The sequence below is a fragment of the Rhodamnia argentea genome, chromosome 6 (assembly GCF_020921035.1).
Source record: "Rhodamnia argentea isolate NSW1041297 chromosome 6, ASM2092103v1, whole genome shotgun sequence".
NCBI classification, from domain to species: Eukaryota; Viridiplantae; Streptophyta; class Magnoliopsida; order Myrtales; family Myrtaceae; genus Rhodamnia; species Rhodamnia argentea.
This window is the reverse complement of record NC_063155.1, coordinates 4,076,759-4,100,328: the sequence shown is the minus strand read 5'-3', so window position 1 is coordinate 4,100,328 and position 23,570 is coordinate 4,076,759. Positions and strand designations below refer to the sequence as shown.

At 37.3% G+C, this 23,570-nt stretch overlaps 1 protein-coding gene and 1 long non-coding RNA gene across 2 annotated transcripts; both read left to right on the top strand.

The window, feature by feature from the left end:
• Window positions 1-2,238: 2,238 nt before the first annotated feature.
• Window positions 2,239-3,601, top strand: LOC115744852 (protein FANTASTIC FOUR 3-like). The gene has a single exon (XM_048280935.1). It carries the CDS (start codon window positions 2,641-2,643, stop codon window positions 3,517-3,519), a length of 879 nt encoding a protein of 292 aa, XP_048136892.1. The 5' UTR covers window positions 2,239-2,640; the 3' UTR covers window positions 3,520-3,601.
• Window positions 3,602-12,412: 8,811 nt separating this feature from the next.
• Window positions 12,413-21,632, top strand: LOC115730419. The gene is made up of 3 exons (XR_007198797.1): window positions 12,413-12,567; window positions 21,119-21,395; window positions 21,490-21,632. It is a non-coding gene; the product is annotated as an uncharacterized LOC115730419 (long non-coding RNA).
• The last annotated feature ends 1,938 nt before the right edge of the window (window positions 21,633-23,570 follow it).

Sequence of the window (23,570 nt, the reverse complement as noted above, 5' to 3'; positions counted from 1 at the left end):
TGTTATGTCTCTATTCATTTTTCTTATATTGATTGCAACCGCAAATGTATTTCATAAGTAAATCGCGTTCTTATTCCAAGACTTACCAAACGTGGTAATTCAAAAGTAAACTATCATCTTGATTTCTTATCATTTGTTTCGATTCCTATTAGCAAACGAGACCTTACTAATTTGAGAGGTTTTGGATTCCAAGGCTATTACGGGCTTCAATTTGAAGCCTGCATCCTAGATCGGGCCAAACAAAGAAAACAATTAGGTCCGGTAGTTCGACCCAGGTCAAGTTAGGCCAGTCTGGGTTTCCGTGCTATCGGCCAACTATGAACACACTTGATAGCTAAATAGTGACTTGTCAAAATGGTTTGTAGACACATTTTTTAATCCATATTGGATAGGTTGGGCTGCTATATGGGTTAATTATATCAATAAATGATTCATAAATTGATAAAACCCAAAATAATATAAGTGTTAAATGAGTTCATATTTCCTAGATTAAGTTTAATATGTAAGTATTTTAGTAATATAGGTCAAGTTAGATCGAATATGGTCACTACATTTGAATTAATGAAAATGATTTGAAACAGGTTAAATAAACTAATTGGGGTCATAAACTTTCGATCCAAATGACTCGTTTGACAAATCTAGCTAAATCTAAGGTGGCATTGTCAAGCAAAATTCATATGATAATTTGGTGGCTCGAGTTGCGTTACGTGATTGAGATAGGCTTGCTATTGGGCTTAAAATAATTGGTGAATCTATGAGCAACCAATCCGACTACGACCGGTGTATTTGCGGAAAACCGTGTGAGAAATTTAGATTCGTAGGGGGTCTGCGTTTAACAGCCCACGCTCCGTTTGGGACTCTCCTTTGAAGACTCGGGTCAAACCGGCATGGTCGACCCGATTGGACGAAGACGGAAAAATAGAATAAGAGCTTAAAATTTGGTAAAACCGGAATGATATGAACTTAAAATTTAAGCAAGTATTGACAAATATAAATGTTGAAAATGAAAAATAAAAGTTGTTTCTATAAATGACATTGGTTTCTTATCAAATATGGAGTACGTTACCGGTAGGTCGTCATAGAAAAATTGGTAATATTATAATTTGCGTCGAGCAAGCATGTTTTCGTTCGATAAAATGAGTGACCGTTTTCTTGTTTATTAGATAATTTGGATCGAGTGGTTTTTGACTCAAGTCAATCAACTGACTTATGTGTAGCTAGAGCCTTAGAGGTCATCAATTTCAATAGGTTCTGTTGATTGAGAAGTTCGTTGATAATTTTGAAGTTTAATGTTTAATTACTGATCTAAAAGTCTAAGATATATTGTACTTGGGCGCTAGAGTATATTTATATTCTATAACTTAGACGGCCCGTTATATGGAGTCTAGCAAAACGATGAAACCAAATAATGTGCAACCCCAAAACGTGTGGCCCAAAAGTACTTATGAAAAAGACTCGTGATTAATAAATTCACGGAGAGATTGAGAAATTAAAATATAAATATTCTAAAGATCTATACTCGAATTATATATTGCATCATGGCCCATCCAAATGTCTAACTTCAGACTCTTCCCTCCGTGCCAGCGACCTTTTACAAATTAAAGCTCAAGAATGATATGTTCCGAGACATCACTCATGTGACACGAACCGAAGCACACTTAAAGATAGAGAAACCCATATTGTCCGTGTTGAAGGGTTGTGATCCGCCATGCGATGTAAAAGCTGTTGTTGCATCGAAACAGATATTACTAAACATATAAATGAAAAAAAAATTACCCAAAAAGTGAAAAAAAAAAAATTAATACACAATGTGTAACAGTTCACGAGGTATGACCAAGACACAGTGATATCCGTATGTGCCAGGACGGCCTCAGCCATGACGAGGGTCCAGCCTTCGCCTGGCCGCTCCGCGTTGAGACTCGAAGACCTGTCAACGCATTGAGCTCGGTCGGTGGGGGATCGGTCGGCGAATGTTCTAAGAGCCCAAATAATGCAAAGCTCTTTGGGTTGACCACAAGCAAAATGAGTAACATAAGCCTAAATGCAGTGGCTTCTGTCTGTGAGGAAACATCCTCATGGGCCATGTGAAGTTTGGTCTGACCTGTGAAAAATGATGACTTTAACCGCTTTCCGGAGCAACTAACTGTGCGCCGTCGACGAGGTTGGACCGAGTTTCGCCGGGTTAATCACAGTTGGATGCTTTCTACTGAGAAACTCAAGTCCAGGCCAGCCTCTGGTTAAAAAAAAAACAAGCATATTCAGATTCAGCAAAGGAAGGGAACCTTTGTGTCTGTTTGCTATGTAGGGCCTAGCTTTTTATTATATTATTGCCCTGTCCTTTTGTGCTGTGTGGCCGATCAAGAGTTATATATTTTCAAGTGGTGCGAGGAGCTCCTCCTCTTCAAGCCTCTCCTCTCAGCCTACTCTCCACCCCCGCACTTCCTGACACACTACAAATTCACACCCTCCCTCCCTCCCTCCTCCTCCTCCTCTCATCTCTCCCATGCCCAACCTCACCTGCTCTATCTTCTTCCCTCTCCCATAGCCTTTGATCCTCAAGATCCAACCCTCGAACGTCAGCTTTCCATATTGAAACTTTCAAATTTTGGCCCCTTCTTCCTCTTGGTTCCTTCTTCTGTCATGGCAACCATTGTGTGCCAAGGTTTGCAGTCTTGTCTAGATTCCCAAATCATGGAGCCGATGTCCGTAAGGCTCAAATTGACTTCACCAAGTCCTCCTCACTTCTCTCAGTTCTTGGATGTGCCCTCAAAGAGTAGCCCTTTGGGCAAATCCAGCAAAGGGTCTGAAGTGCAAAATGAAACCCCCTGGATGGCCAGCAATTCTCTTGCCAATCCCATCTCGCCAGTCAACAAGCAAGACTTTGCCTATGTCCCGCCAATGACAAAGAGTTCTTCTTCAATATCACTCCTTGAGAAAAGCCTGGCGATGTGCACTGAGGATCTGGGGAACGAGACTGGTATTGTTGACCACGTTAGTGAAAGCATGGTTTTACCATCTGTTCCAACCGGCGGATCGAGGTCCGATGAGAACTCACTTAGACCCCGCGAACACGTTGGGGCTAAGGAATCGATGCGTCGCAGTTTCCCACCTCCACTGACTACTATCAGCGGGGTAAAGTCCCTCCAAGTCAGGCCTCACAGAGAACATGGAAGATTGGTTATTGAAGCCGTAAAGGCCCTGTCGAGTTGTCCTCATTTTCGAGCCGAGAGGAGCGACGGCCGGCTTCGGCTATGTTTTCTGAGAGAACCCACTTCATCATGCGTTGATTCTATAGATGATGAAGGGAGAATGTTCGATGATGACACGATGGAAGATGATGAAAAAGATTGGGAAGAAGACTGTGTCTCTGAGGAAGAGGAAGTTGATGATAATGATATGAGAGATGATGCCTGTGGTGATGTCAAGGGAATCCTTCAGAGAACTGGAAGATGCAAGGAGAAAGAGCCTGAAAATAGAAGGTTGTTAACTTGGGAGCCATCCTGGGTGGCCACATCATGAAGCTTTCTATCTCTCTCTCTATCTCTCTCTTGAATGAATATCATCGTCCAATTTTGTAGAGTGTTGTCCCTTTTCAACTTCTTATCCTTTCCGTCACTGCAATTGGTTTTTATTGTCAACTTGATTAAATAAAGAAAAATCAAGGAGACAAAAGGCACATGTTTTAATCAAGGGCTTCTCATTATTTGTGAGGGATAACGACCCAAATGGGGTATGAATTTTGGCATAATATGCAATATAGTTGCTGAACTTCAAATTCATTCGATGTAGTCCCTAAACTTTAGCCAAATGTGTAATGTCGTTCTCGAACTTTAAATTTGTTCAATGTGGCCTCTAAACTTTTGATACATATTTAATTTAGTCTTTGGACAATATGAAAATGTTAAATATTGTCTTTCAATTAATTCAAATTCGGAGACAACATTGAATATTTATAGACAGTCTAGAGGCTAAAGTGAATATGTATCAAAAGTTCATGGACCACATTGAACAGATTAAAAGATCACGGATGACATTGCACATTAAGTTAAATTAAAAAAAAATTAAATTTTATAATTCAAATTACATATTGGATCAAAGTTCGGAAATCATTTGTGTTATTTACCTTATTTATTACTATCTCGTGTCCCTGGTTTACACTAGGGTAGGTAGATGTCTGCCATTTTGTCCATGGAAACTCTACATGAATTGCCAAACTAAAACATCTCCTTCTCTCCCCAAACCACAACTCTCTCCCCTTAAAACCGTCACTCGCCGTACTGTCGCAGCTGCCCTCTCCAACCCCGCTGCCTCATGAGTCTCCCTCTCCTTGCGTGCGCGCGCATCCCTCGTGCCTCTCTCCCACTTTCATCGTCACCGTTGGCAAGGGCTTCTACGACAATTTTAGCATATCTACAGTGGTAAGTGAACATGGACCACGTATGCGACATGTGATGATGCGACATCCCTCTCTAACTTGAGGTGTTCATGGCCATAACAAGAGCAACCTAATTTAAGAATTGAAGGGCGTGAAACGGTTGCTTTGCATGCACAACGAGACTGAAAAATATATATAAACACGTGGACGTGGAAAGTTAAAATCACGTCTTATCTCACATCCACCCAATATAAATTGAAGGGAAAATGACATAAATGATTCTTAAACTTTGATTTAATGTATAATGTGATCCTTGAACTTTGAATTTGACTAATATTATCCATGAACTTTAGTCCAATGTAAACGTTTAATTTTTTCAATATAGCCACCAAACTTTTATAACATTTTCAACTTGGTCTATGAACTAAAAGAAAATGTTAAATGTCGTCCCTAAACTTGAATTAATAGAAGGATCGTATCAAATATCTTCTTATAGTTCAGGGATTAAATTAAACATGCTCTAAAAATTTAAGGACCATATTAGTCAAATTAAAAATTCAAAGTTCACATCACACGTTAGGTCTATATTCGGTAACCATTTTTGTCATTATCCCTAATTTAAAAGAATGTCCGGTACCCCTTGGAACGGTCAAATATTCTCTCAGTTTTTCTGCTTTTGTTGATTTCCTGCTTATTCGACGTGGCTGATGCAACTCCAATCTTCTAAGATTTGGATTAGGTTGTCTAGAACAATGAAGCATGTGTTGAAAATGAAAACATGGTGTCGCCATCATGAAAAGGAACAATATTTTGTCCTCGGGAAATAATAAGATTTTTCTTGATGCCCAATTGGGGTGATTTATTTTAGGGTAAGTAGGTTCCAAATAAAAAATTTGGCACGTACTCTATGGTTTGGTTCTCTTGAGGACCCGCTTGGTATCGAATCGGCTGGTTCCAAAGAGACCTGAGAACCGGGCCAAATTATTTTCCCTACACATTTTAAACGAGCTTTAAGTAATATAATTACTACTTTAGGAAAACATACCACGTGAACAATTTGCGGTACAGTAGTTAAGGCACTGACGGTTCACAATATAAAATTGGAAACCATATCGGTTAAGACAAGTTCGATTCCGTTCCCGGGTTGAACCGGAGTAGTTGCTCAGTGAGCAACCGGAATAACATGTCAGTAATCCAGACGTGATCATGTTTATTGTGACGATTTGCATGAGCATTACTAGATATAATTTTGGTTCATATAATCTCATAATAATTATAATCAAATTGTTGAAATATGTTTGCAAACAAATAAAATGTGCCCTTTTTCTAATCCCACATAAGATGAAAAGAAGAGTGCACGTCTTTTTATTAGTTAAAAGGCTCTTAGGTTTTTCAAAATAAAGAAATTGATAAGTGGGTTAGACCCCATTATACCCACACGTGGGTGCGCAATTATTATGCACACTCAGCACTTTGCGCGGCCGTGAAGAATTATTGGCACTAATTAACAGTTATTTTATTTTTTATTTTTATTTTTTCCAAATTACAATAAAATAAATAAATAATAAACTGTTGACTCCTAACAAAATAGTGCGACTGTCACATAGGAGTTGCATTTATTTTGTTAAATTTATTTTTGAATTTTAGTTATTTAATTATGACCAATGGTTGTAATTTTTTGAACATAATAGTTCTTTTAAACAACAAAGAGATGCATCCGAATTAACTATTCTTCGGTGCGTCAGCTATTTTTCGGACACGAAGAGTTGTCCGAATTACAGTATTTGAGACACGAAAAGTTGTATTCGTTCGACTATTATATATTGAGCAACATTTTCAGATGTTCATTTTTCCAGAACTTTTTATTTTCGTTTTTCTCAAAAGAAACACAGTTTTTTTTTTCAATTTTTTCCTTGAGAGATCGTGGAGAAATATCATAATTGTTATCCGATATTCTCATTGAGACTTTGTTGTATTTTGGAGAATATTTGCCGGAAATCATTAGCAATGTCGTGGGACAAATAAATCTTTAAAAAAAGTGTTATCACGCCTCAAAGTCCGATTCTATTGTTCATCCTATTCGATCATATTTTCCAATAAAAATTGTTTCTGTTAGCTAGAGAGGAATATGCTATTTTTTTAGTTTTTCTCTTGATCATTTGTGGCCAGCATATTTTGGAGCGAGAAATGGATCAGTCCAAATAGAATTTTTCCTAAATTTCCCATGAGAAAGTAGCCCTATGGAATCACCAGAGGATATGGTTCATGTTGCCATCACCTTGCTGTCCCGGTGGTCCTGATACCATAGATTAATAACTTTTTCTTTAAAAAAATGTAGTTGCTTCAAGGATACGGATTTCCAATTCTTAACATGATCCATTTGCACGACACATAATGAAGCAGTTTTAAATTTGATATGAACAAGAGTGACCGACTCATGACTCGACAAAAATCGTGATTTACACGGATTGACTTGCTTAACCCATTTGGATTTGAATTGACACATTTAGGTTGATTTATTAGCGCTTTCTTCCCATACAACATAATTAGACATGTTTTAATATGTTTAATACTCATATCTAAAGATTTTTATATCCTTAAAAAATTTATAAAAGAACACTCATGTCTAAGAGAATAAATGATAAACAAAAAGCATATATTAGGGTGCAAATTTATTTAAAATAAAAATAACTAGCTCAATAATGCACTTTCGATGGAGCGTGAAGTGAAATTTTTCATATCGTCGTTTGTCTAGAAAAGTATTAAATGTAACAAAAATTATCATGTATAAAGGTGTTTTATATTTTTATTGTGTATATGGGTTAATGTGCATTTGAATCTACGTGTTAATGTATAGTGTCATGTCAATCCCTGACACGATGACATACTTGATAATCGTGTTAGTCAAATCATGTAATCTGCTTCATTAGGCATTCCTTGTTTGTGTCAAATCAGATCAACAAGTTTCATAAATGTGTCGTACTCAGATATATCATATTCGTGTCATACTCTATTTCGACACGACATGACACTATTAAAATGACACAAGGTGTTTTGTACTTTTATTGTGTATATGGGTTACTGTATATTTGTATCTACATGTTAATGTATAGTGTTGTGTTACCCGACACGATGACATGCTTGATAATCGTGTTAGTCGTACCATGTAATCTGTTTCAATAGGCATTCCATGTTCGTGTCAAATCAGTTCAACAATTTTCGTAAATGTGTTGTACTTGGATATATCATATTCGTGTCATACTCTATTTCAACACGATTAAAATGACACAAGGTATTTTATATTTTTATTGTGTATATGGGTTAATGTATATTTGCATCTATGTGTTAGTGTATAGAGTTGTGTCAATACCTGACGCGATGACATGCTTGATAATTGTGTTAGTTGTACGATGTGATCCGCTTCATTAGGCATTCCATATTCGTGCTAAATCAGTTCAACAAGTTTTGTAAATGTTTCGTACTCGGATATATCATATTCGCGTCATACTTTATTTCAACACGACACGACACTATTAAAATGACACAGGTGTTTTATATTTTTATTTTGTATATGGGTTAATTTATATTTGTATCTACATGTTAATGTATAGTGTCGTGTCAATACTTGACACGATATGCTCGATAATCATGTTAGTTGTTCCATGTAATCCACTTCATTAGGCATTCCATGTTCGTGTCAAATCAATTCAACAAGTTTCATAAATGTGTCTTACTCGAAAATGTCATATTCATGTAATACTCTGTTTCGACTCGACAACGACACGATTGAAATAACACAACATGGATTGACATCTCAATATAGGAATATACTTCTGAATTTTGTAAGTACTTAAAGAAAGAAAAAGAAATCCTCGGTCTAAACCAGGTAAAATTTCACCAGCGGTAACTAAATTTTCCTCTGTGCGCTTTTTTTTTTTGGTGGTAAATTCCTCTCTGCACTTTGATTGTATAGTTGTAATACAACCGTGATGTCAGCAAAATATAGACACGGCTGAATAGCTCTAACATGGCCTTCGGCCCATCAACCTTACTAAAACAAAATTAAAATAGTTCAGGAATATATCAGAAACAAAAAAGAAAACAGAAAGAGGGGGAAGAGAGGCGCGCACGACAACATTTTTAGAGCAGAAATTCGTTTTGCAATGTAATTTTTGAAGCAGAAGTTCATTTGGTTACGCTTCATTTTTCTGCTTCCGGAGCATTTTTTTTTTTCCTCCAGAAGTAGTTCTGGAGCCACTTGAAAAAGAAAAAAAAATTACTTCTCTCCATAAATTGATTTCTAGAGTAGAAGTGTTGCCATGTGTGCTCCAAGTGACCCGTCACCTTTTTTTTTTTTTTTCCCCTTTCATTCTAATTTGCTATATTATTCTTGATTAGGATTGAGTTGGACAACATGACATCATTCTGAAATCACCATATTAGGAAGGGGGAGGTGGGGGCTTCGAATCCCCACCTTCGTGGGGAAGTTGGAGTGGGGACACGTGAAGAAGGAATAGGTTTCGCAACATGCGCACACATAGCACATATGGTGACTTGTAAAATATAATAGTATAGGATTAGACAAAAAGAAATATTAGCATTTTCTAGAAAGATCATTTAAATTACCGTCAAAATGCATTAATTGCAGAGAAAGAGAAAATTCAGTGCATGAACAATTGAAATCAAAGATCCCATTGTAAAACAAGATGAGTTACTATCAAAAAAATAAAAGTAAAATAAGATGAGTTAATTACTATGATGTCTCTATTTTTTTTTAGTTTCCGGGAACATATTTGGTACAGAAATCCATTTGGTAATCCAATTTTATATTTCTATTTTCGGGATAAATTTTTAACCCAGAAATGGGTTTAGAACAAAAATAAAAGTAGAAATTTTCTACTTTTCTATTTCCGAAATAGAAGCAAAAATAAAAACTCTTCTCGATTGTCGGTCCCCGTCTGCTGATTGCCGATCCTCGACAGCCCATCTTCAGTTGCCGGCCGCCGTAGAAATTTTATGTTGTTATCAAACGAATTTTTAGTCCATAACAGAAATTTTGTGTCGTTATCAAATGCATATCTCTGCTCAGAAATTCATCCAGGGAATAAAAATAGAAAAATCTATTCATTGTCAAAAATTGTTTGCAGAAATAGAATAATTATCATTCGCATCCAGTCACATGTACAAAAGAAATTGGCAAAAGCACACAACAGAAAAATCTGTTCACAAAAACCCTTGTTTTCCTTTTCAACGACGGGTGACACGGAGTCACGTTTCTCGCAAGTGGATCGGACTCGATTGAACAAAGTTGTACAGCCTATGGCGTGGTTTTGTTAACGGTGTGGTGATCCTCGTCATAAGGTGTAGCTCTCTCCACGATTAAAATTGTACTATACCACTATTAATTTGGGAGAACAAATGAAACAATCCCAGCAAAGTAATTTGAGTAACGAAAAAATGTGCAAAATAATAATCTCAAAGGGTAACGCAGTACAAAATCTAAAACTCTTAATTTATGAAATTAAGCAATGGAATTTTTGAAATTCGTTTATTCAAGTATCTTCGAGTGGCCCTAAGTGGGTTCCATACAAGAGAGTAAGCCCAAAGTTTTTCTCTTAAGAAATAGAAAAGCCAGAAAAAGGCCAAAAGCGAAAAATAAGCCAATAATTCAATAAAGAAATCCAAAATTTATTTTTTTTAGAAAAAAATAAAAAAGAACATTTGAATCTTAAGCTCCGTTCGCATAGTGGAAAATGAGTTGTTTATAGAAAATATTTTCTAACAAGTCATTTTCAGGAAAATGGCCATATTTTATAGTTTTATGCTAAAACTTGAAAATGAACTGAAAAATATTTTCCGTCATTTGTATGGAAATTTGAATTTGAATTTTCTTTGTGCAATATTTATAATAATTCATATTTATATTTATATTTAGTTCTATTTGCATATAAAAATTTTGAATTTTTATTTGTATTTGTATTTTTCGTTCTTTATTTTTTTATTCTTTTTCCTTCTTCTTAAGCTTATCGCAGGCGACAACCGCTCGCCTAATGCTAGGGAGGCCATCTCACCCGAGCCCGGCGAGCTTACCTCACTAGATCCTATGTGCTTGACCTCGCCGATGCTGGGCGAGCGGCCGTAGCCGATCGCCCGCCATTGCCGTTGTCGGCAACACGCAAAGAAAGAAAAAAGAAAAGAAAAAAATTAGAGTATTAAAATATTTCAATTTTTTTTAAATAATTAGAAAGAAAAGTAATGTGGAGGAGTGGAGAGAGGAAAGATAAAAAGAGGAAAATATTTTTCTCACTTTTGAATGTGTTTTTTTCATGGGAGGAAAATGTTTTCCTTGACTTATTTATTATCCGTGAAACTAATGCTAAAATTCCGAAAAACATTTTCCCGAAAGTCATTTTTCGCAAAACGAATGGAGCTCTAGTAATGAGAGACAGTTGAAGTGGGTGGTCCGGCAAGAGCTCGCGACTGTCACTGACCCATCAACTAGGGCCGACGAGCCTCACTAGTTCAAGGCGAGAGCTCATTGGCCCTCTCGTGGTGGTGCTGCCATCACTCGCTACCATTGCACGAGAGTCAATCAACCTCGCATTAAGGTTTGTGGCCGGCGAAAGTGGGACAACGGCAATCTCTTGCCAACCTCTCAACTGTCGGATATGGCTTTTTTTCGTTCTTCTATTTTTTTTTTTTGGATTTTTTGAAGAAAAAACAGTGGCCTTTCTTCTTATGTGGGACCCACTTGATGCCACGTGGCATAGGAGGATATTCTTTTTTTTTTTTTTTTGGTCAAATATTGGATGTAGTTAACAATATATTCCAAGAACAAAAAGAATATATTCAATTTTCCGACTTAGACAACTTTTATAACATGATTGTAAAGTTTGAAATTTTTAAAATTTGAGTGCATTTACACGACTAGTTTAATGACTTTTATTGCACTAACTTTGTTTTGTGATCTCACACATGTAACACCTACATTGTCAAATTACTCGAATTATATCTTAAATCTATTAATAATATGATAAGAAAGTTGAAATTTTTTTATTTAGGGTGTATTTGTTTTTACAAAATATTTAAGGATTATACCATGAAAAATCACAACCTGATACACATGTGACAAATTTGCCCCAAACTTTTTTTTATCACGAAAAATCTCAAACCGGTACAACTATAACAAAGTTACCTCAAACTATTTTTTTTACCACCAAAAATCTTAAAATGGTCAAAAGAAATTTGGTCATCAAATATCTCAAACCGGTACACTTGTGATATATTTAACATCCGTCATTTTAGTTAAATTTTACTATCAAATTGCTGAGTTGGATAACATGTAACAGTTGATAGGTGTATCGATTTGAGATTTTTATTTTATGTTGGTTATAAGTGTATCAATTTGGGATTTTTCATGTTATTAAACAAATTTATAGGAAAATAACGAAGGGTAAATTTATTATAATTGTACCGGTTTATGATTTTTTATGATAAAAAAATTAGTTTGGGATAAATTTATCATGGGTGTACCAATTTGAGGTTTTTCGTGGTATTAAACTAAATATTTATATAAAAATAATTGCTTGTCTCACTTGAAATAATTAATAATTAATTATTTTTATCAACAATAATCTATATCTAAATATTCTCGTAAACGATGAAAATCACTTTTATTCATTCATTTGCACAAACATACAAGCGATCGTTTTACGAAAATGTATTTTAAATGATTCATTTTCAACGAAACAAAAGAAACCTTGCGTAACAGTCTTTCGTCAAATTAACTGGCTAATAACAATTATAACTTTCTTTTGTAATTTTACTCATGCAAAATGCCTAGTTGTCCCTGACGACATATTGTTTTGATTTTTTGAGTCTGTTTATGTTGTTTCAATTAACATTACATGATTAATGGAATTATTTTTTAAGTCTCATTTGCATTTCATATTAAATTTCTTTAGGAACTGTTTCATATTTCACAATTATATTTTATCACATGAAATGCAATAACGTTCTCCAGCTTCTTCTCTCTTTCACCTCAAAGTCAAACGGACGACTCTTACTCAGAGGCTTGCTCGGTCGCTCGCAGCTTACGGACTTCGCTTGCCCCTGTCATCTGAATTCGCAACACGCGGCGCCGCCACACCGACGCCACCCTGGTCGTCGTCGTCGTCGCCGTCGGTCCTCAGGTAGCCCCAGAAATCCCGATCGTCTCTCTCTTTCTCGTGTCCTAGCTCGCCGATTCTCTCTTTCTCGTGCCCTAACTCGCCGATTCTCTCTCTATGTCTAGTGTGTGCGTTTGCCGATTCTCTCTGTATTTCTAGTATGTGGGTGTTGGAGCTTGGTGAATGTGAATTTGGGGGCATAGATGGATGCTTGGCATGTGGATGTGCGATTTGTCTCTCTGAATTTTGAGAGATTATGAATGCATATGTGGTTTCTGAGTCTAGATGGGTGTGAGAAAGAGAAGGGAAGTTATATAATAAAGGGGCATCTATTAAGCAAGGGAGCTTCCATGGCTGAATAAGCACTTATGGTTGGAATTTTGCCCAAATGGGGCGGGCCACTGTTGCCTAACGACAGCTGCCCTGTGGGCAGCTTTTACCTCTGCACGGCAGGGCGGATTTTGCTGTGGTTTTTTGGAACATTTCTATTCCATCAGAAGTGATTTCTGGCATGATACTAAAACATGGCTAAGACATGCCAATAGCTCTTATGTTCTAAGGAAGAATTGAATCATCTGGATTTGGAAAAAACAGTTGTTGCTTCTTTTGCTTTTGTATCGAAAAAGGACTCATGTTTGGATTATTCTTTTTGAAGCAGTAGTTTTTAAACCTATGTACATTTTTGAAAACCTGAGCATGACAATAGATAATTCTTCTATGGAGCTTCTCTTTTCTTGTCTATTGGTGATTTTTACAGAACTAACTTAGCATGAGATTCTCAACATCCCATGACTGTTGGCAAAGAAAAGGGGTTCCATAGGAAGTAGATAAATATAGAGAAAACACTAAAAAGCCTCCTCACCTTTTTTTATCATCTTTCTACTTTCCATCCTCTATTTTATGCGGCTTGCTCTGCACAAGCTACACAACCCTCGGTCGAATGAAATCCAAGAATTTCTGAGGAAGCAGAATGCTACGTAATTGAAGCAGAAGATAAAGAGTCAGTAAAGGGAGAAAGATTTGCAACTTGCCATCCGGACTTACTTCGTGAGTCAAGTTCTTAGGGAGAAAGGAGAGGCATTCCTTGAATTTCTTGGTGCAGCTAGCATAAATTGAGTAATGGGTTATAGAGCAAGTTGAGCCACTGGGCATCTCGCTCGGAAAGAATCCCCGATGCAATTTGTCTATACTAGAAACCTATTCAACCTTCTGCCCACCAAAATTACCACCTTGTCTTGAGTTTTCATCTTGGACACCAAATTTCACCTCACATTAGTTGGCATATTTGATTTTTTTAGAGGGTAAAAGACCAATTTAAGGCTTATTTTGTTGTTGATTACCAATCTATAAATTCTTCTTTGGTGAATATTCCGAGATTAACTTTTTCTCTCACATGATATCAGAGTCGATGGTTGCGGTTTTACGGCAAGTGAGCATTGTGGTGTAGCAACGCAGGCTCGTAAGAATGAAGTTGGGCGTTGATGTAGATTCAACTTGTAATAAGTTGATGCAAAATGATGCTTGAATTAAGGGGAAGCGGACACGATACTGAGCTCGCACGTGAGGGTGTAAGTGAGCTTGCACATAAGGTGAAAATTGTTAAGATGCACGTGTGAGTGAGTTGTATTAGAAAAATCCCACATGAAATAATCGATGTGGTGTATAGCAATTAATTTATCCTAGTTAGCCCATAACTTATTGTTCTAAGCTTTTGAGTGAAGGCGAGTCCAATTAGATATGTTGACAAACTCAAACTTGGCCTCCCTCTTAGCGGTCAACAAAAAAGCTGAGAGTGGTTCCGAGAAGAATAATGTTGTGATAACCGAGGTGATCTCCTCATTGTCTAATCGAATTACCGATAAGAAGCTTGAGGGTTGTTCTAACTTTTACCAATGGAAGAAAATTGTGAAGCTTACTTTGACAAGCGGGAATCAACATAGACACTTAACCGAGCCTAAGCCCAAAGATGATGAAACTTGGGATGTTATTGATGCACGCATTCTTGGTCGGATGCTAAACTCTATGGAGAGTAATATAGTTGGACTAGTGACTCATATTGACAGTGTTAAAGAACCGTGGGAGTATTTAGATGTATTGTATTCAGGTCAAAATAACCTGTCAAGGGTTTATGAGCTATTGCAGGAATTTTACCAATCCGAGAGGAAGGGGCGTTCTATTACACAAGACGTTGCTGATTTTAAGAGGATGTATGAGGAATTGAATGATGTTCTCCCCATTTCAACCAATGTTCAGCAAATGCAACTTCGGAGAGAACAATTGGCTGTAATGGGATTCCTAAGAGGTCTTGGTCTTGAATATGAAACTGTTAGGTCTCAAATTCTTGGAGGAGAGATTGTTGCGTCACTCACAGATACATTTGCTCGGGTTCTTGGGACGTCTCGTCGGTTTTCTGGAGACCTCACATTTGTGGCGGATAATTCAGCTCTTGTGTCACGGTCTCGAATTGGTAGTGGGAATAGGAGTGATGGAGGAAACTGTGGAGGACATAACGAACGTGGTGGCCGAGGGGGAGGCCGAGGCACAGGAACAGGAAGAAGTGAGGGCCAGCAACATCTTTATGAACAATCTCACATGTCTATTGATAGCTTAGGGGCAGCACGGATTTGTCATTATTGTGGCAAACCTGGTCATATTAAGAGATTTTGCTACAAGTTACATGGGAAACCAAGGCAGAAATAATAGTTTGCAAATGCTGCACTTGGTACTGATTCTTTTCCACAGTGTTTTGAGGGCAAGGTAGAGGTTATGTCTAAAGAGGAATTTGCTCGGTACAATCAATCTCAGATTTCACAGCCTACTTCTTCCACTGCTATTTTGATACAGATAGGTAATGCTACTGCACGTCTTTCATATGCTTCTCATCCTTGGATTTGGGGGCTTCTGATCACATGTTAGGTTTTTCAGGTACGTTTTCCTCTCTTACTCCATCTTCATCTACAATTACATTAGCCAATGGTTCATCTACATTTGCTATGGAAGTTGGTATAGTTCATCCAACTTCTTCATTGTCATTATCCTCGGTGCTTTATATTCCAAATTTCTATTTAATCTCATGTCTATTAGTAAGTTGACTAAAATCTTTCGGTGTTCGGTAACATGCTATCCCGATTCTATATCTTTCAGGATCTATCTATGAAGAGGACGATTGTTAGAAGACGTGAGGAAGAGGGATCAGTATGTGCTTGAAGATGCAACCTTCTTTGCATGCTCTGGCGTTACCTCTCTACATTGTTGTCTTGGTCATCCTTCTCTACAGTCTTTAGAAATTGGATTCAAGTTTTAAGTCTCTTTCTAGTTTAGAGTGTGAGTCATGTCAACTTGGCAAATTATATTGTGTTAGTTATTCGGTTCAAGTCATTAAACCAACTCTCCCTTTTTGTTAGTTCGTTCATATGTTTGGGGTCCGTATCATGTGACTTCCAATTTGAGTTTTAGATATTTTGCTACTTTCCAGTGGTGGTTATATCTGATGAAAAATCGTTCAGAGTTGCTTTCTATATTTCATACATTTATAGTTGAAACTTATACTCAGTTTGGTGTGCATGTTGAAGTTTTGTATTTTGATAACGGTAAGGAGTACTTTTCTGTACCTTTTCAGACTTTATGACACAACATGGTATGATTCATCCTGTCTTGATACACCACAATAGAATGATATTGCTGAAAGGAAGAATAGACTTTTGTTGGAAGTTACTAGATCTATGTTGTTTGAGATGAAGGTCCCCAAAACCTTTTAGTCCGATGTTGTCTTGACTGCATGCTATCTCAATAATCACATGCCTTCTTCTGTTTTGCGAGGTGTTATTTCATTTTCTACTCTGTTTCCAAATCAGTCACTGTTCGACTTACCACCCTATACTTCTGGTTGTGTCTGTTTTGTTCATGATCGACGTGGAGTATCAAAACTTGATTCCAGGGCTATCAAGTGTGTATTTCTAGGTTACTCTTGTACTTAAGAGGGATATCGTTGCTATTCTCCATTATTGAGAAAATACTGCATATCTGCTAATATTTCATTCTTTGAATCCACTTTTTATCATGGTGTTCCAATTATTGTGTTTGAGCTGGATGAAGAATTACATGAGACCACCATTCGGTCAACTATACCAACCGTTCCCCAGTTATCTATACTACTGGAAATTGCCTCCTATAGAGGTTTGTTTCGGCGTCCTTGGGTTTGTACTCTCCTCTTCCTCCTGTCACTACTATGTTATCTTCGTCCCATATGTACCATTAGCTGATCCTCCTCCCGTGTCCGATCTTGATCTTCTTATTGCTCATCGCAAAGTTACACGTGCTTGTACTCAACATTCTATTGCAAATTTTCTTTCATGCACTTTTGTGTCTCCTTCCTTTCGGTCCTTTTTACCCGTTGTTGAACAATATCCTGTCCCCAAGTATGTATATGAGGCATTATAAATTTTTGACTGGAGGATAGCTATGGAAGAAGAATTGAGGGCTATATAGGTTAGTCAAACTTGGGACTTGGTATCTCTTCCTTCGAGCAAAACTACTATTGGTTGTAGATGGGTGTATGTTGTGAAAGTCACTCCCGATGGTTCTCTTGCTTGCTTAAAAGCGAAACTTGTTATGAAATGGTACACTCGGGTGTATGTGCTTGACAATCTGGATACTCTCTCTCCCGTTGCCAAGCTTACTTCTGCTCGTATTTTGATCTCTCATTGCCACCTATAATTGGCCCTTTTTTCAACTTGATGTCAAGAATGTTGTTATGCATGGTACTTTGTATGAAGAAGTTTATATGGAGTAACCTCCGGGATGGGGAATCTGGAGGATTGGTTTGCAATTTCAAAAATCTTTGTATGGTTTGAAGCGGTCTTCATGGGCGTAGTTTGAAAGATTTTCCGAGGTCGTACTTTGTTTTTGACTTTCTAGATGTGGCAATGATCGCTCTTTCTTTTGTTATCAATTAGGGGAATGCAAGCTATTCTTGATTGTGTATGTGGATGATATTATCATCATGGTTGGTTTAGCTGAACTAAAGATCTATCTTCGAAAACGACTTCGGACCAAGGACCGAGGAAAATTGAAGTATTTTTTAGGAATTGAGGTGGCACAATCATGGAAAGTTATTGTTCTATTACAACGAATATATGTCCTGGATTTACTTGGGATCAAAGCCTCTTGATGCACCCATGGAACAAGGGGCTAAACCGGTTGCTGAGGGAGGAGAGCTTTTTGATAATCCCGAGAAATATAGAAGAATGGTAAGCAAGCTGAATTATCTCATAGTTACTCGACTAGACATTGCCTTTCCAATTAGTGTGGTAAGCCAATTTTTGTCTTCTTTGAATTTCAAGGTAATTGAAGAAGACTCCAAGGAACAAAACCATGGTCATAGCGAGTTGAAGGATTTTCTCGATGCTGATTGGGCGGGGTCTCTAGATGATGAGAGATCAACTACTGGCTATTGTACCTTAGTTGGAGGAAATCCGGTGTCATAGAAGAGTAAGAAACAGAGTGTTTTTCCCGCTCCAGTGATGAGTCAGAATATAGAGCCATGGCACAAGTGACGTGAATTGTTGTGGATTCCATAGTTATTGACCGAGTTAGGCTTTAAATCTTCGGTTCTTGTGCCTATATGGTGTGGTAATAACGCTGCAGTACATATAGCTTCCAACCCCGTGTTTCATGAATGAACAAACATTTTGAGATTGACTATGATTTTATTCGAGAGAAGTTGCAGAGTGGAATGATTGTTTCCAGTCATATTAGAACACGGTGAACAACTTGCAGATATTTTTACTAAACGTCTAGGTAATAAGAGGATAGAATGTTTTTGTAACAAGCTGGGCATAATCAATGTCTATGTTCCAGCTTGAGGGGGAGTGTTAGAAGTATAAAGGGTAAATTTGTCTTTAGGACTCTTAGAGCTTATTTTGTTGCTGATTACCAATGTGTAAATCGTTCTTTATCGAATAATATGAGATTAACTTTTGCTCTCATAGATATATTTGCAAAAATTGTCCATGTTATGGTTCTATTCCCCAAACTCCATACAATTCCTCCTTGGAGAAAGTCATAACTCACTTCTTGGTCTTCGACCCCCTCGATCACTAACCCTAACCCCTATCTTTAGGCGCGACTTCCTCCGCCGCCACACAAGCTACCGTTCTGACCATCGCGCTGGTTGATGCAGCTTGCATTCAATGGTGAGCCACCAGCCTCCTTCGTCTGCCTCTCTCCATCTCTGTCTCTATTTGTGTAGATTGTCACTGGAGGTCGTCCCTCCAGATGTGGAGGCTTCTCCTTTAGATCTGGAGGTGATGCCTCTGCCGATGCCGACCGAGGTGGAGCTTTTCACTGTGTCTAGCTCTGCAACAATCGACGAGCTTGATGCGAGCATCTAGCTCAAAGTCCGAGAAATAATACATATATATGTACATATATACATATACAAGAGAGAGAGAGAGAGAGAGAGAGAGAGAGAGCGAGAGAGAGAGGGAGGGAGGGAGGGAGGGAGGGAGGGAGGGAGACTTGGAAGACAGAATTGTTGGGTTCCATTGTTGGGGCTGCAGCAAGAGAGGTGCGAGGGGCTTTTTTTGGGAGTAACGGAGATTAAGAAGAAAGGGTTTGTCTTGTATTGAGGGAAGGGAAGTTTGGTCCTTCTGGTGTGAAGTTTTATGGGAGGATGCAAAGTGGTAATTTAACAAATAGAGGATGCAAATTTGTATTGACTTAAAAAGTGAGGAGGCTATTTGGTTTTTTCCAGCTGGATCACCTACGATGTGCCTATTGAAGGGGCTATATGACATGAATCGTTTACCATGTTCCAAGATATGAACTTTCATGTAAACATGTGAAAATATGTTCAAAACTTTGAATGCGTATTAATGTGTATAAATGTATCTAAACAAATCATGTGGACACTGATAACATTTGGAGGGATTTGAAATACTATAAAAAGTCAGATAGACATTCCCCCATCAATTTCTTCTAATCCCTTCCTATCTTTTCCCTCTATATCTTTCCATCCAAACAATTAGCTTAAACTTTAGGATTTTTTATACTTGAATGAAATGACACTCCGAATTTGGCCAGAATTGTTTGTTCTTATTATCCGTGAGAAATTAGTTTAGTATACGTCATATTTTTGTGTGTTCTATGACTTGTCTCGTGTTCAAAGCAGAGATGACCAAACCAATAAAGTGAATACATACGAAAATATAAAAGCTTCGACCAAATTTGGAATGCCATTTCCCTTTACGTCTCCGCATTATGCCATATGATTCTCTCACCTTGATGGTGAATGCTTTGTCAAAGACATTGACCACAATTGCCCATCAGTGCACCCCACCGAATTACGATAGTTGCATCGCACTAAATTACACAAGTGTCTCCTACGTGTCTCCACAATTTTTTTTGGTTGATAACCGTAAGAGACTTGACCTCCCAACTGGCTCCTCCTCTTCGTGGCTCTATGTCCTTTGATTTTGCTGCAGACTTCCAACCGTGACTGGATATCTAAACTGGCGTGCTGTAAGTAGTTTTGATCAGCTTCTATGTTTATCTTTAGTGAGAGGCTGGTGGATTTCTGAAAGTTGTGTGTTACTAGGGCTTTTGCATCTATTCTTAGGTTTGAATAGAAGTTGTGACCAATCACATAGTTGACAGCGCTTCTCGTATTGAGTGCAGTTGGTCCTAGGGTTTATTTAGATGCTATGTCTGGTTAAATTTCTGCAGTCGAATGAAGTCGTGAAACTAATTTTGAGTCAATCGGATCATATGAAGATGGATTTGGAGTTTCACTGAACTTTTGTTGTGAAATTCTAATCTTGAAGTCTTGACCTTTTGTAGATCTGAACAAGCCATGTTCTTTGCTTTCCTTAGAACTGTTATTATCTTAAGCAAACCTTTCATAGAACGATGCAGTGTCTTGGAAGTATCTAGTTTTTATTGCTTGCAATTGTTGCGGTGGTCTTTACACCCTGCTTTTATGCCATTTTCTTTCATGATATGGTCTTGCTATCATATGTTAGTCTGTATTATTGACGAACTGGCATCAATCACTACAACTCAAGTAATGCTACTTATTCAATTTTTTTGGACAATTAGCATAGGTCCTCACCACCTGTGACTATGGAAAGGCCTGTGCTTGCCCCCTTTTTTTCGACCAGTAAATATGCTTGCCCTTTGTCCATGTAATTGTTGCCTATGTAAAAAGCCAGATTGTTTATAAGAGTACCTATGCTTCTGTTGCCTGGGTAGCTGTGCTTCTACCTGAAATTACGAAAATAGTGGGCCTCCTGACATTTTCATAGAGAGACTTACTGCGGTATAGCCGTATAAATAAAGGAATCCCTACTATAAGCACCTTATGAATAATAGAAGGTGATTTGTATAGTATTTAACTAGTTTTGGATCTATGGTTATCTTCCCTATGCAGAAATTTTGAGCTGAGATTTGCAAGATTTTTTGTTCCATGATATCCTTTTGTATTGTGGCTGACTATTCTCCAAGTTTTGCATGAGATTTACCTCTATTTATAATTCGGTGGCATGCTTTTTATGTGTCCAATGTGGTTTTTCTGTAGGAATTACTTGCGGTAAATGGCTTCTTTTCGAGCTTTCCTAAACAGTCCTGTTGGCCCCAAAACTGTTCATTTTTGGGGACCTGTTGTAAACTGGGGATTTGTGATTGCTGTATGCTCTCTTCCACTGTCTATGTATTTCTACGTGCCTTCATAAGTCACCAATGAAAATATCTGCAAGTTGTAGCTTTTCACTGGTGTTTTATTTGTCTGGTGCTTCCAATAGGGTTTGGTTGACATGAAAAACTGCCAGACATGATATCAGGCAACATGACAGCAGGTTAGCAATTTCTGATTCAAGAAAAAGTGACAATTTATCTTCTTCTTAGCATGTCCAGCCGGGCAGTGTTTTCAGCTCCTTGTCTTGGTTGCAGCTATGTGCATATACTCAACACTGTTTATGAGATTTGCATGGATGGTGCAGCCACGGAACTATCTACTTCTTGCATGCCATGCTTCAAATGAAACCGTCCAGCTCTGTCAACTCTACTGTTGGGCGAAGGGTCAGGGGCATGTACTGAACACAGTATACACTCTTTCCCGGCTCTGTCAACTCTGTCAACACAGTCGGTTCAATACACTCTTTCCCTGTTACCTCAAGTATACTTTCAGATTTTGTCAGCTGATCCATCATAGTTTGTGTAATGTGACGTCAATCCATTGGATGATGAGATGCTTAAACCGATAATCATCATTTACTTTGTTGTTTTCTCTATCTAGGTACTTGTCAAAGAAGAAAAAAGACGAAGCCTCGTCACAATAGTATGTTGCTGGGTCTGTCTTTTCCTGTCTTGTGATTTTTTCACCGGAGTCCCTCAAAAGTTTGCTTTTAATGTTGTCAAAATCGTAATTGGCAGGTCTTGAGTGATTAGAACTCGATTTAAATACTTTGGTGTTGCAATTTACAATTTACGCTCCACTAATGATCCTTATTAGTGCATGTATGTGAATATATAGGATGATGCTGTCTAGTTGTGCTTGCAATGGAAATCATCTCTTACAATCTGTCAACACAATGCGTGATAATCAATCTATGAAATCATGAGAGATTGCAGCATAGATTATGTGTACATCTCTTTGGCTGAGTCTATCATGTGTCGTGGATGAGTTTACGTCTGGATGCTCACCTTTGAATCGGTTGGATGCATGAATGCTCTAGGAAAGTGATTTTAATTCAATTGGAACTTGTCTTTTCATAAATAAAGGTTATTCCTCAATGGTAGTCGAGCTACATTGAATAAAAAAATCAGAATTTTCTGGCATGAGCATGGAATTTTTGGCACTTAGGCAATCCGTTTGACCGAACGGTTCAATATGAGTGGAGGATTAATCATTTTTGCCATGTTGGTTGAATGGAATTTATCCATTGGGCGTTCGATGATAACCTCGTGTTATTGATAGGTATTTGTGACTATTCAACGTTATCTCCTGGTGTGAATAAAGATTCGATTAAGTTGAAATTTTATCTGATTTAGCTGAATTGGATAATTTTTGACTTGTGGATAGATTTTTGAGCTAGTTGTTAGCTTTAGCACCTGCAAAATGATTTGGATGTTATTTGGATGTTATCTTATCCTATCTCTGGCAGTTTTTTTGGAACCATTATATGGTCAAAGATAAAGTCCGAGTTGGATGATATCCATATTTTCTTGAGAAGTATCCGTAACAATTTTTTCCGATCCTTAAAGACAATTTCTCAAATTAAGATGTCCTAAGTGTAAATTAAAATCATATCTCACAACTGAAATAAAGAATTTCCCTAAAAAAGATAGAACTGCAGATTACATATTATATTTATATTAAAATATAGAACAACCAATAGGTGAACTTATTATTATTATTTTTTTAAGATACGAAAGAACAAGAAGAAACAATTTAGAAAATGTTGATAAAAATTATTAGATTGATTGATTAACATGAAAGGTACATTTTTCTATTTCACCAATCTTACCATTAAACGAGGTCTCAATAAGGTCTTATTTATAGATGGGAAAAAGCCAAAAATTGGCATTTCTTTCCACTTTTTTTTTTTTTTGGGTCCAAACATTTCTTTCTAATTGAGACCTCGTTATATTTATATTTTTCATGTTCCAATATTTTAAAGATATTTTTAATAAGTGCAAACATTGGCATTTCTTTCCACTCTTTTGTTTATTTTTAGAAGGAAATAAGAGGTCAACTATAAGGGATTAGTTTGTTTCTATTTAAAATAATTTAGGACGTTTATACGACTTCGGGGATTTTTCGTGGGTCGAAAATGAATTTGAATAAATGTGTTTTTTTTTTTTTTTTTTGTGTCAAAGAATAAGTGTGTTTAAGTGGTATTAATTTAGGCTTCTTTACAGTGTCGACCCTAAAGATAATGATGTTGATTTTAACTCACACTTAAAGAAATTACTTACTAAAATAAAATTACGAATATAGCAAATAAGATTGTCTTTAGACAACATCTATT

Bases quoted from the DNA above. Each gene is read 5' to 3' on its own strand.
- LOC115744852 (XM_048280935.1), top strand. From the start codon at position 2,641: ATGGCAACCATTGTGTGCCAAGGTTTGCAGTCTTGTCTAGATTCCCAA.